At 42.2% G+C, this 14410-nt stretch overlaps 1 protein-coding gene across 2 annotated transcripts in view; it reads left to right on the top strand.

The window, feature by feature from the left end:
* The window catches only part of RGS22 (regulator of G protein signaling 22), a 159579-nt gene extending 146013 nt beyond the window's left edge, over positions 1-13566 (top strand). For both annotated transcript variants that reach the window (XM_073632037.1, XM_073632036.1), the window contains exons 24-26: positions 6538-6654; positions 10859-10964; positions 12566-13566. In XM_073632037.1, coding sequence (XP_073488138.1) covers positions 6538-6654; positions 10859-10964; positions 12566-12675 — 333 coding nt within the window. In that variant the 3' untranslated portion in view covers positions 12676-13566. The remainder of the gene's footprint in view (positions 1-6537; positions 6655-10858; positions 10965-12565) is intronic.
* Positions 13567-14410: the final 844 nt, after the last annotated feature.

Raw genomic sequence — 14410 nt, 5'->3', positions numbered from 1 at the left:
AGCCCTTGTGGAATGTGCCCTGATCTGAAACGGAGGAATCTTCTGTTTCAAACCGTAAGCTTGAATGATCAACTGTCGAATCCATTTAGAAATGGTAGCTTTTGACGCTGCCTGTCCTCTATTGGGACCCTCTGGCAGCACAAACAAAACATCCGTCTTGCGGATCTGAGTAGTTGCCCCTAGATAGGCCTTAACTGCTCTTACTACATCCAACGAATGTAGAGATCTCTCTTCCGGAGAACAGGGATCTGGAAAAGAGGAAGGTAGAACAATGTCTTGGTTTAAATGAAAATCAGAAACCACCTTCGGTAAAAAACTAGGATGAGGGCGTAGTACCACTCTATCCTTGTGTATAATCAAATAAGGCTCCTTACAGGAAAGAGCTGCTAATTCTGATACTCTTCTAGCAGAAGAGATGGCCACCAGAAAAATTAATTTCCTTGTCAACAAGACCAAAGGAATCTGACTTATTGGTTCAAAAGGCTGTTTCTGTAACACAGCCAGGACCAAATTCAAGTCCCAGGGGTTTAGGGGCGCTTTAACCGGAGGATTAAGACGCATCACTCCCTGCATAAAGTTTCGGACCAAAGAATGCGAAGCAAGTGGCCGCTGAAATAATACTGATAAAGCAGAAACCTGGCCCTTGATGGTACTCAAGGCCAGCTTCATCTCTAATCCCATCTGTAGAAAATCAAGGATTCTACCTATGACATATTTCCTGGGATGCCAACCTCTGGATTCACACCAGGTTATATAAGCCTTCCAGACTCTATGATAAATCATCCTGGAAGCTGGCTTCCTTGCATTAATCAAGGTAGATATGACAGGACCTGAGAGCCCACGACTCTTCAGAACGTGGGTCTCAATAGCCAAACCGTCAAATTTAGCGTTTGTAAGGCAGGATGGAACACTGGACCTTGAGATAACAGGTCTGGGCGTACCGGTAGGGTCCACGGGGAACCCACCGTCATCCTTACTATTTCTGCATACCAAGTCCTTCTGGGCCAAGCGGGGGCCACCAGAAGTACCGACTTCCTTTCCTGCCTGATCCTGCGAAGGAGTCGTGGTAGTAGCAGAATAGGCAGGAATGCGTAAATCAGTGAGAACCGATGCCACGGAATCACCAACGCATCCGTCCCGCATGCAAGAGGATCTTTTGTCCTTGCCACAAATCTGTCTATCTTTTTGTTGAATCGGGATGCAAAGAGATCTACATCTGGAACCCCCTATCTTTGGCATATGGCCCAAAAGACGTCGGGATGCAGAGACCATTCCCCTGGAAGTAACTGCTGGCGACTTAGATAGTCCGCCTGCCAATTCTCTATTCCCGGATGAAAACTGCCGATATGCATGGCACATGCATCTCTGCCCAGACTAAGATCTGGTTCACCTCTTTTTGAGCAGCTCGGCTCCGGGTGCCTCCCTGATGATTGACATAAGCCACTGCTGTGGCATTGTCGGACTGGATCCTGACCGGACAACCCTGTAGCCTGATAGTCCAGGCTTTTAGAGCTAGAAGTATCGCCCGGATCTCCAGAATGTTGATGGGTAAGGTCCTCTCTGTCTTGGACCATACCCCTTGGACCGCAGCCTGTTCCAGAACTGCTCCCCAACCTGACAGACTGGCATCTGTTGTTACCACCGTCCAGGTAACCGGTAGAAAGGATTTCCCCTTCTGCAGGTTTTCGGGTATGAGCCACCAATTGAGGCTCTGACGCACCGCATGCGACAGGTGCATCGGAAAGTCTAATGCCTGAACCTTCTTGTTCCAGGTCGACAGAATACTGTGTTGCAGCATTCTTGAGTGAAACTGAGCATAGGGAACTGCTTCGAATGAAGACACCATCTTCCCTAGTAGCCTCATACAAAGGCGGACTGAGGGACCCTTCTTGGTCCTTACTGTCAGAATCAGCTCTCTCAAAGCAGTGATCTTTGCCTGGGGTAGAAATATCTTCTCCTGGCTTGTATCTATAATCAGACCTAAATACTCCAGTCTTCTTACTGGTTTTAGGAAAGACTTTTCTAAGTTGAGGATCCAACCCAGGTGTTCTAGATACCTGACCGTGGTCCTCAAGTTTCCCTTCAAAGAGGCTACCGACCGGTCTATCAAGAGCAGGTCGTCTAGGTATGCTATGACAGCTATACCCTGAGCCCTTAATCTGGCCAGAGGAGGAGCCAAGATCTTTGTGAACACTCGAGGTGCAGTGGCTATCCCGAAAGGCAGAGCCACAAACTGGAAATGGCGCCCTCCTACCTCGAAGCGCAGAAACTTCTGATGAGCAGGAAAAATGGGCACATGCAGATATGCATCTCTGATGTCTACTGATGCCAGAAATTCTCCTCCCTGCAGGGTGGGAACTACTGTTCGAATTGATTCCATGCGGAAGGATTGAATCCTTAGGAATCGGTTCAGATCCCTTAAGTCCAGAATGGGCCTGACATCCCCATTTGGCTTTTGGACCGTAAAAAGGTTGGAATAGAAGCCCAATCCCTGGTCCTTTGCGGGAACTATCATAATGACCTCCTGCGACAAAAGTCGCTCTAACGCTAGAAGGAGCGACTGCTTCTTCTCTGGGTCTCTGGGAACATTTGATCTGAGGAACCGAGGAGAGGGGAATTCCTGAAACTCCAGCTTGTACCCTAAGGTTACCGTGGAGATTACCCATCTGTCCTGGAAGTCCTCCTGCCAGAGCTCTGAGAACTGTCGCAGTCTTCCCCCCACTCGAGTGAGCGGGGGCGCCCCCTCATGCAGAGGTCTTAGTGTTTTGCCTAGTAGGCTTCTTTCCCCAGGACTTCTTTTGTCCCTGGGGTTGACTCTTGTCTCTGGACCCCGATGGAGGCGGCCGTCGAGACTGCCTGGAGGCTGAAGCCCCCGGCGCTGGGGAAAGAGTCCGTTTGAAAGAGGGACGCTTACTCTTCTTCTTGACAGGTAAGAGAGTGCTTTTCCCACAAGAGATTCTCTTGATATAGTTATCCAAGTCCTCTCCAAACAACCTTGCACCACGAAATGGAAACCCAGCCAGTAGCTTCTTACATGGTGCTTCGGCTGACCAATTTTTCAACCATAGGATTCTACGTATATGCACCAACCCCAGTGAAAGACGGGAGGTTTGCACGATAGAATCTCTAATGGCGTCAACCACAAAGCATAAGGCCGCTGGAAGGTTAGCAAACCCCTGGGCCTGCTGTTCAGGTAATACTTTGATGACCTGCTTAACATGGTCTCTTAAGTATTGACAGACTCCAATCGCTGCTACTGCAGGTTGGGCCACTGATCCTGCTAAGGAGAAAACATCCTTCAATAGGGATTCCATCCTTTTATCTACAGGATCCCTGAGCATCTGAGCATTGTCTACAGGACAAGTCAGGCTATTATTTACGGAGGAAATGGCGGCATCAATAGCCGGTATTCCCCACATTTTAATAAACTTTTCTTCCATCGGATAAAGTGTTGAAAACTTTCTCGGCGGAAAAAAACGTTTGTCTGGGTGATCCCACTCAGAATAAATAAGCTTTTCAAGTAAAGTATGAACAGGAAAAGCATGTGCTGCTTGGAAAGGTTTCAGTGACCCCAAAGCAGAAGAGGATTCTTTAGCAGTTTCAGGTATGGGCAACTTAAATGTGGAACGGACCAATCCAGTGAGGATCTGCACTAAGACTTTCTCCTCTTGGGAAGTCGCAGAGGGTCCCTCTCCACCTGAATCCTCCGAAGAGGAATCATCCATCCCATCCCGATCCTCTGAAAGGGATTCATCTCCTTTATCCCAGAGCTCCTCTGTCTGAGGGTCTTGGGGAACAGAGGAAAGCCTAGTGCGTTTTCTTCCACTGAGTGAAGACGTAATCACGGCCATTAATCTTTCCTCTAGACCATTAATGGTTGAGGAAAAAACCTCTTGTGTAATATATACAGGGGCTGAAGTGCCAGAAGCAGGTGTAGCCCCTGACCCCGATGGCTCTCCCTGGCTAGCCGTCCCTGGCCCATCTTTAGGGGGGGAGGATGCTGCCGACAGGGGGCCCTCAGAACCTGAACGAGATCCCCTAGTGTCTCTGGTTCCTGGGGTGCTTGAACCTCTTCTACCCATAGTGCAAAGCAACAAGGTGTGAGGTATACAAATGAACACTGCCCGCTGAGCGATGTAGTCTGGCTAAAAGCCTTGCTACCCAATGCTCAGTCTGGTGTTACTTCAGTAAATGCTGCCTAGGAGAATGCCTGTGTCCCACCTTACATGCGACCGTCAGCTCTGTGTCTCTCAGAAGGCTGTGTGCACCTGTACAGAGTGCCTCTAATAGCCTGCAGCTGGCCTGAGTGGGAGTCTAAGCACCTGTACTGACGTCCCGCCCCCTCCTCTACCGCCCCCCCCCCCTCGAGTTTTGAAAAAAAACGAGCGCTTCCCGCACTGCCGACTCTCCTGTCATGCTTCCGGAGAAAGGCTGGGGATGGGGGGGGGGGAGGGAGGCTGGTAACAAGATCTGCCTGAACGGCTATCTTGAGAGATGGTGGCCATTAGGCCGCAGAGCCCGGGTGGTATAACCACTTTCTAGACCCCTGTGGCCCCTCTCTAGCCTGGGGGGGAACATTCAAACATGAGAAATCCCCCTTTCCACCTTACCTGTTTGCAGCCTGCTTGAGACGCTGGGACATAAACAGCGATTACAACGCCTGAGACAGAGTCAGCATGTGTAGGTTTGTGCTCTTGGCAGCCCCCGGTGGTCACAATAGGCATAGCATGCATTTACCTTAAAGGAGAAAAGCCACTAGAACTCAAAAATTCTGTGGAATCTCCTCTTACCTTATCCAGCCGCAGGGTGCTGTTTACACAGACCCAATCTTCACCTCTCACGGTGGGCTCCGTTTGAAAAAACCGAGACTGGGGCCCCCATCAGTAGGGGGATCCAACAGTTCTGGGACCGTAAAGCACCTCGCCAGAAATTAGGAAGTTTAAAGCCATTTTCTGATCTGCGGGGTCCAGCTCTCTAAAAAGAGAAGCATTACGGGTAAAACCTTGTTTCTTCGGACACGAGGCCCGGGTACCATTCAATTCGGCCATGAAAAGACACTTTGAATGGATCCGGTTCGCCTGGCTTGCCCCAGTATAGGATCTTAGGATATTCCCTTTGGAGCTCAGCACAGGACATCTTTACACGTCCATCACCTAAGACACTGGCGTAAAAACTGAGGTATCCCTGCAAGGGGGAGGGATTATATAGGGGGTTGAACTTCCTGATAGGGTGTGCCAGTGTCCAATCACCAGTGATACCTATATAACCCATCAGTAATTACTGTGGCTCTGTGTCCCGTGATGTTTGAGAAATATATATATATATATATATATATATATATATATATATATATATATATAATCAATACACACAGTGTAGTCAGGCAGTGTAGTGCTGATTGCACACCTTTGGGTTGGGTTCATATTCCCCTCAGGAAGTGAGCTCAGAGCTCGCACTTGGAGACAGCTCCACCCTGCAGGCAGGAGGCCTAGTCTAGGAGTCGGGAAGGTTTCAGGTGGAGACGGCTCCATGAGAGAGAGACAGGAGGTCTTTAGGAGTTAGGGCTGCAGATGGCAGTCTCAGCATGCATGTCTGCAGGAGGCAGACATGGCCCGCGACCGAGCAGCACGAAGCTGATCAAATAATCTCCAGGAGGGAGTTTGATTAAGTAACAGTGAGTGAGTCAGGAGGCTGAAGTTTGTGTTATACAGTGATGGTGGAACCCCCTGCGAGAGAAGATTAATGTTTGTGTGAACTTTTAATTTCTTTTGAATAATATTGGGCTGCCATGCCCTTAAAAATACAGTCTGGACTGACTGGTGTTCCTGAAATCCCATAAACCACTTGGGTATATATATATATATATATATATATATATATATATATATATATATATATGATCCTCTCTGCCCTGCAGAAACTACCCTTTAAAGCACTGGAAAACTTGCCTTGGGTTATTTCTCCTGCAAAGTGGCCCTATTGCCGGCTATCACATCAGTCAGTTGTGTCTCAGAGTTAGTGACCCTCTCTTGCAAGGAGTCCTTCCTAATCCTTCACAGGGACAAAGTGGTCCTATGCAAAAGTCCCTCCTTTCTCAACAAGGTGGGCCTTCCACCTTAATGAAGATATTTCCTACCTCCCTTGTGCCCTGCTCCCAGGCATCCCAAGGAAATTGCTCCTCATTGTTTGGATGTATTCAGGGCTGTCAGAGTCTATCTGAAAGCCATAGCTTCTATACAGACAATTAACTCTGTTTTTGTCCTGTTTATAGTTCAGAAAAAGACACCCTGCTTCCAAGTGCACTATTGCCATATGGATAAGACAGCTCTTTGTGAGAGCCTATACTCTAAAGAACATGGTTACTCCACCAGATTAGTGGGGGTTTCATGGTCTTCAGTTCACACATTCTTTAATACTAAAGAATAGAATAAAATATTCTCAGATTTAGATGAAATTTAGATGAATTCGATAAATTGAGGACATGTGTTCTGCATCATCATTCTTCTCTGACAACAGAATTTCTCCGTATATTTACAGCACGCACAAGAAGAAACAAAACGGAAGGGAACTCTCTCTGACATCTATGATGATAATGAAAGTTCTTATAGCGAGGAACTCTTTACTGGCCGTGAAGGTTATGGACGCAACCGAAATGTAAGTTGCTCATTTTTAATACTCAAATCTTGTCAAGCTTACACAAATGTTGATCGTGGTTTGACCTGCAGCATCAGTAAAAGAGGTGAATGATTGACAACTCCATACAGATCCACGTGCTTTCACCTTATTAAACCTATTCTACCTACTGGGCAAAATAAAATTCAAATTTGGGAATATTTGTCTTGCATCTACCTTGGCTCTAACATAAACATAGAAACATAGAAAAGTAACGGCAGAAAAAAAGAGAGTAGTCTGCCTATTTTTTTGTTACTTTTTTTAATTTATTTTTTTAGAGGATGTTGGTGGGACTCAAGTGCTTAAAATGGGACTGTAAAGATAAACTATTCAGAATTATTATTGTATCTCCACCCATTGTCATACATTATTCCCGTAAGCTCAATTGGTCAATAAGAACTCTATTGCTGCATGGTCAGCCAAGATAGACAACTCCCCTTATTCCCCTGTGGTGTAAACCCATGCACCTTTGTACAAACAGTAGGGACTGTTATTGTATTGCTTATAAACCATTATTAATGGTATAATAATCAGGGCTGGAGTTCTGCCTTAAACCAGCTGATTGTAGGAAAAGGGTGCAGAAAGAAGTTTTGTTTACACAGCCAAAACTGATTCATTCAACAGATCCCCTGTTAAGTTTTTACTGCTATTTGGGGCTCTACTAGAGAGATTCCCCCTCAATTACTGTGACAGTGACTGAAACTGGTTTTCAAGACCGGAAGAAAAGGGACAATTTGCAACTTAGGAAATAAGAATGTTTTTTTAAGCAGACTAGGGGAAGGCTGCCAGATTTGTATTTCTCTCTGTCCCTTTAGCATATTTCCCTTACTTACTCTTTGATAAAACTATATCATAGGAGAAGCTATCATGTATCCAGTCACTGATGGTGATGGTAGATCTAAAGGAGATTGTACAATCAGATTGTATAGTGTATGATGAGCTTTACAGAACCTAGGACATACTTCTCCTGTTTTCAGATTTACAGCTCTATCCACATAGGCTGTTATCTGATCACTCAGCTCCTACACACTCTGCCAAGTGAACGATCTATAGCTGTGTATTTAGTGAGAATGATATTCACTGATTGCATAGAAAAAACATGCACCTGATAAGGGGTGGTAGTGATCTGCTGGAATAGGAGGATAGACGATGCAGGGTGTGTGCGAATGAGATCAGCTGGTAAGCTCCTTCCTGTGTCACATCCCAAGGTCCATCCAGGAAGTAATGGAGATTTTTTTTCATATAGTCAGCTGGACATTGAGAAGATAAATAGAAAGATGTTTTATTTCTGCAAAAGAAGTACACTTATGCCCCGTACACACGGTCGGATTTTCCAACGGAAAATGTGTGATAGGACCTTGTTGTCGGAAATTCCGACCGTGTGTAGGCTCCATCACACATTTTCCATCGGATTTTCCGACACACAAAGTTTGAGAGCAGGATATAAAATTTTCCGACAACAAAATCCGTTGTCGGAAATTCCGATCGTGTGTACACAAATCCGACGGACAAAGTGCCACGCATGCTCAGAATAAATAAAGAGATGAAAGCTATTGGCCACTGCCCGTTTATAGTCCAGACGTACGTGTTTTACGTCACCGCGTTCAGAACGATCGGATTTTCCGACAACTTTGTGTGACCGTGTGTATGCAAGACAAGTTTGAGCCAACATCCGTCTGAAAAAATCCTAGGATTTTGTTGTCGGAATGTCCGAACAAAGTCCGACCGTGTGTACGGGGCATAATGGTATATTGGTACATAAGGCAGCGGAAATTTAGAAAAAAAAAAGTTAACCTATCCTTTAAAGTGAAATTCCAGCCAAAACGTTTTTTGTGTTACTTAAACTAGGTAAGCGTTAGGACAGCAACTAAATATTTTCTTACTTTCTTTGCTGCTGACTGGTCATCCAAAGACCACTTTTCCCATATGGACACAGGCAATATTTTTTTCCCACTATAATGCCCTGTACACACGATCGCACATTCCGACAACAAAATCCATCGGATTTTTTCCGACGGATGTTGGCTCAAACTTGTCTTGCATACACACTGTCACACAAAGTTGGTCGGAAATTCCGAACGTCAAGAACGCGGTGACATACAACACGTACGACGAGCCGATAAAAATTAATTTCTATAGCCAGTGCTGCTCTTCTGCTTGATTCTGAGCATGCGTGGCACTTTGTGCGTCGGAATTGTCTACACAGGATCGGAATTTACACGAACGGATTTTGTTGTCGGAAAATTTTAGAGCCAGCTCTCAAACTTTGTTTGTCGGAAATTCCGATGGAAAAAGTCCGATGGAGCCCACACACGGTCAGAATTTCTGACAACAAGCTCCGATCGCACATATTCCGTCGGAAAGTCCGACTGTGTGTACAGGGCATTATAGAATAGTCTGCGCTATGGGTATTCCTGTAGATTGCCTATAGCTGCAGTCACTAAAAAGCCGCTAAGGTAGGATAAGATGTTACAAAAAATTGTGACCGCACTAATGAAATATTGTTAAGGTTGTACCCCTGCCAAAATAAAAACTCTACATAATAAAATACAATGGAATTCATAACAATTAATCTCATTTAATCTCTAAAAGTCATCAAAATGAATAAAAATCTTTTAGTCCATCCAAAAATTATAAATTATAAATATTATGTGCAATTCATAAATATCCAAACAATCAGTCAAATAAAAAAAAATCATTCAATTGCTGCTCTCACATACAACTATCTTGTTACTCATAAATTGATGAGATGCATGTCATGCTGTCTGTTTGTCAAATCATACAATTAAATAAAAGTGGGAAACGTATCCTTTTCATTTTGATAAAATGGCTATGGGACCCTCTATACTGGTCACTAACCAGTATAATAACACGTCTAGTAACATGAAAGCTATTTAAAAAGGATGTACAATATTTGATATGTATTTTCTTTATTATATTTTGGACTGTTATTATCACTACTGTGTTGTAAATATTCTACATAATTTGATCGTATTATATTCAGACCTATTCACAGCACACATATCAGAAGTCCCTCTGCCAGTTCATATACAGAAGTGTGTCTTTTTATAGTTAGACAGTCCAGAAGTCAAAAGGGTAGTGACGGTCTTTCTGATTATTACTATCTTCTAACAACAATGGAAAATATAGGGTATTCAATGGGGGTTTATGTCCTACTATCAATTCTCTGGAAGGCGAAGGAACACATGCTGACCCTTACTTATAAGTAAGCATATTAGCTACATTAGGAAGAATAGGAGGAATCAGTAAGTGTTCTATCTATATCACATTTGATGTCTGGAGATGTTTTTAATGTGTTATGATGGACAACGTTGTCTATTTTTTTTTTTCATAAGGTGGAGGGAGATTTTTGTGCAATAATCATGTATATTTGACTGAGCATGATTTAGAACAATTGATAACAATAAAGATTTTCTACAATTTATATTGTGGTGGTTGGTACAGGCCTGGTGGTCTCTGGATACATAGCTACTCTTTAGTCTATGCTGCGACTATGTGTTTTAAGTTTTTATTATTATTACCAGATAGCACCCTGTAATAAATGTTTATTTGTAAAAAAGAATTAAATAAATAATTAAATGTTTGGGTATAATACTTAATCGCTTTAAGTATTTTCTGTAACGAATAAATATTTAAAATAGAAGAAAACATGAGCTGTTAATATGGCAAAACAGGAAATGTCCCTTAATTATCCATAGATAATCAAGTCATATTAGGTGATGGAATCTTGTGTAATGTTATTATTCTCACACTCATCCGACAGTTTTTGCAGCTGTGTTCCCCATGCATTTCATTGCCAACCAAAAAGTAACTAGATGCCATCTAAGGATCCAGTTTTGTATAACACAGTATAACCTATTCATTTTAAAAAATATTTTAATAATAAAATGCTGAACTTTGACAAACGATTATTATGAAACTCTAGTTTCATTTTTCGGTGGATATTGTAAAACATTTCTAATCGCCTAAGTCCTCACGGGTTCTTTATGTATTCAGTGGGAGAACTTCAAACCCAATCCATCTGTTCTTCTTTGATTGTCTAAAGGTTATCCCTTTGTTTTTTCTATAGACAGAGTATTACAAGTGTGTATAGCTGAGCAAAATAATTTTTTGTCTAATGATACAATTTTCAGTCGATGTTATAGTGTAACGTAACATTTTGCAGGTATCCTGGAGCTATTCAAAGTACTTGGAGGCACTGGAACAGGAAAGGATGTTGCTTAAAATACAAGAAGACCTGGAGAAGAAAACTGTATCAAGTGTAATATCAGGTAACCTGATCACTTCAGATGTGTGGGATTTGCAATGCACTTTTAATAGTTTCCATTATTAAAGTGTATGTAAGCCCAAGAACAAAAATGTAATATATTGCAAATTACCAGTCCTTAGATGTGGCTGTTGCATACATTTTAGGCTATTTTTTTCATCATGTTTACCTAATGATCCTGCCTGTAACACACTTCCTGTCCTAGAGTGGCAACCCCTACTCACCATGCTTCATCTAAGGAGAATAAGCATTACCACCTTAGAATAGGACTACACCCCATCTTTTATCCATAACTTGGGGGAGGGGTATTTTATAGTCCATAATAATAGCTGTGAACAACATTAACTAATAGCACCCAGCACAGACATAGAGCCCAGGAAGTTGTCGAGTCACAACATTTCTGGCAGGAACAACTGATATTTTGTGCACTTATAGAGCAGGTATATTAAAATGTTCAACTGTATATTTAACAGACCAAAATAGAAGAAATAAAAGAAGTTAATTGTTAGAGTTTACATACATGTGGATTATCACTGTGTGATGGATCTAAGAGCTCACAGCTCCTAACAGGATAACTAGGTCTATTCTAGTCTGAGCCTAGTTTAATGTGTAATATCCAGGTGATTGAGTACTTGTGAAGAACACCTTTTTTAATTTAGCGAGATCAGAAGGTGTCTCATAACCCGGTAAAAAGAAAAGAAATGTACTGTTATCTTGAGCTTCAACTCACTATAGACTAGGCAGTGTTCCATGTTTGTGACCCCCACCTATGGATTGGCTCCATCAGTTGGGCTCCAAGTCAAAATCCTATAAAAATCCATAGCCTAAGCTTCAGAAACCTCCAGAGTTTCATGTTCAAAGCAGCTCCAGAAACTCCAGGTCCATAATATCTTTTGAAATTTCAGCCTCATAGCAGATTCAGAAACTCCAGCAGTTTGTTTGGAGTTCAGGTTTAAGCACACATTTGTTTTAAAATCATGGAGAATGTGACAGGAACAGTAATGCCGCGTACACACGAGCGGAATTTCCGACAGAAAGAGTCCGATGGGAGCTTCTCATCGTATATTCCGACCGTGTGTATGCCCCATCAGACTTTTTCTGTCAAAAATTCAGATGGACTTAGATAGAGAACATGTTGTATATTTTTCCGTTGGAACAAATTACTATCGGAAAAAACGCTCGTCTTTATGCTGTTCCGACCAAAAAACAACGCATGCTCTGAAGCAAGTACGAGACGGAAGATATTGGCTACTGGCTATTGAACTTCCGTTTTCTAGTCCCGTCGTACGTGTTGTACGTCACCGCGTTCTGGACGGTTGGAATTTGGTGTGAGCGTGTGTATGCAAGACAGTTTGAGCGGAATTCCGTCAGAACTCTGTTGTAAAAACCTTCAGAGTTTATTCCGACGGTAAAACCGGTCGTGTGTACAGGGCATTAGACTCCATGGTGGGGAAAGTCAGAAATGGTAAATATGATTAATGGAGCTGCAAAGACCCAATAAACCTGGTGGGTGACTTAGCCCACACAATTACCAAAAGCTGGAATATTAGTTTTAGCTGGACAGGACTGTCAGATTATTTCCTAATTGTTTATCTCTTTGTTTAGATAATTCATCACTCTTCAGCATTAGAAGTGATGATTCTAAAAGATCGGGGAAAACTTTTAACTCATCACATGGACAAGCACAAAGGGTTCCCTCAGCTGCAAGACACTAATGGAGACTACATGGGTCTGGACATTGTTCTGCTGCTATTGTAACACATGAACCATCATCAATTTATTTCAGAATGTATTAATTATGTTAGGAAAAAGGTTGAATGCATGAAAATGAGCATAAATCGAGTTGTTTTAGTTAAAATAAGTTTTATGATGGAACTCCACACAATACTTCAATATTATTTTTTTAGCCAGAGGTTTAAATTATTTGTTCTTTTTTTATATAAATTATAGTAATAGTTTGTTGAAAATATAAAACTGAACCAATAGTAATGAAGCTTGGCCCTTCATGGTTAAATATTTAGCACATTTATCCTTTTCTGCTTCCCTCTCCAAGCACAACCTTAAAAGTTCCTGTGTACCTTCATTGGGAAGCACACACTTTGTGATACCAGGCAGGCTCTACAGTTGAGATCTTAAAGAGGTAGGATTGTGTGAGGATGGACAGGGAGGTATAGACAATACACAATGGTTAATCATCATGTATGCACAGTACAACTGCCAAACTGTGCTTCTTTTAATCAATTTCCATATAGAAATATGCCCTCATATCCAAAAAATCTAGAACTTGCTTGGATCAGGGCGTGTCCATGGGTTCCAAAAGACACAGCTGGTATCTATTTCTTGGAGAAGAGACATTGCCTGGCTTGGACATTTTGGATGATTGTCTGTTGTTTGTCTGAGATAGATGGTGGTACAGCATGCAAACATGCAATCAAGGAGGATACTAGCAAAGATATCCAGCTGACTCTTTTAAGAAAAGATCTTTTTGTGGTTGGATTATTAGCAATTGACGAATTGCCATTTATTGTCTCAGGTACATTTCGATTTTTACAAAATTTTCCACAATTTTGTATATGTTTTACTGTTCAATAAAGCTTTGTGACATATATTTGTGTACATTCTTTGACTTAATCACAGATTCCAGGGAAATATGAATACAATTTTATAGATTTGGTTATAAAATAAGTAACCATAAACATGGGAAGGTGGTCAGATAAGCAGACAAAATCTATTTTGCAGTACATGTTTATGTGAATGGAGCTGGTAGGAGGGAGAGCATAGGAACACTTCTGTTCCATGGCTTGTCCTGGGGAAGCAATAATGATTGTATAACATTTTTCAAGATATAACAGCCAAGAATGTCAAAAATGAGATCATTTACCTGATCTACCTGTATTTTAATTTGTATGGACAGTTTTAAGCAAACCTTTGAACACTTGTCTACTGTACTATAGAGCTTAAAGTCTGCTTTGCTGAAAGTCATCACACCCTCCAAATAAAAAACATTTAGCAAAAATGGCAAAAGCCATTTAAGAAAAAAATGTTTATTAATAAAAAGGCATAAACCAAAACATTACACTCATAATAGTTGATGCTCAGCCCAGTTCTGAAAATGTATTCAATCATGTATGGGAATTACATGTCACTAGAACTTCTTGCTTCTGTGCAGCCTTTGCTCCACCAGTGCGGAATGTGAAGGACAACTCATGACAAAGTCATAGAAGATGAAACACATTAGGCATTTACTAATACATGAGGAGGATTTTGACTTTGTGGGATTATCAGATGCCTGGTTTGACAGCTCGCATGACTTGCTTGTGACTGTACAAGGGTACTCCTTGTATGGAAGGAGCAGGATAGGTAGAAGAGGAGGTGGCGTGTGCATATATGTCAAGAGTGAGTTGCTAGTGAACATGAAGGATAACATTACTTGCGGGGTAAGGGAGGACA

Source organism: Aquarana catesbeiana, linkage group LG05 (assembly GCF_042186555.1).
Source record: "Aquarana catesbeiana isolate 2022-GZ linkage group LG05, ASM4218655v1, whole genome shotgun sequence".
NCBI lineage: Eukaryota > Metazoa > Chordata > Amphibia > Anura > Ranidae > Aquarana > Aquarana catesbeiana.
The sequence above is the reverse complement of the archived record's forward strand: the minus strand, read 5'-3'. Positions and strand labels throughout refer to the sequence as shown.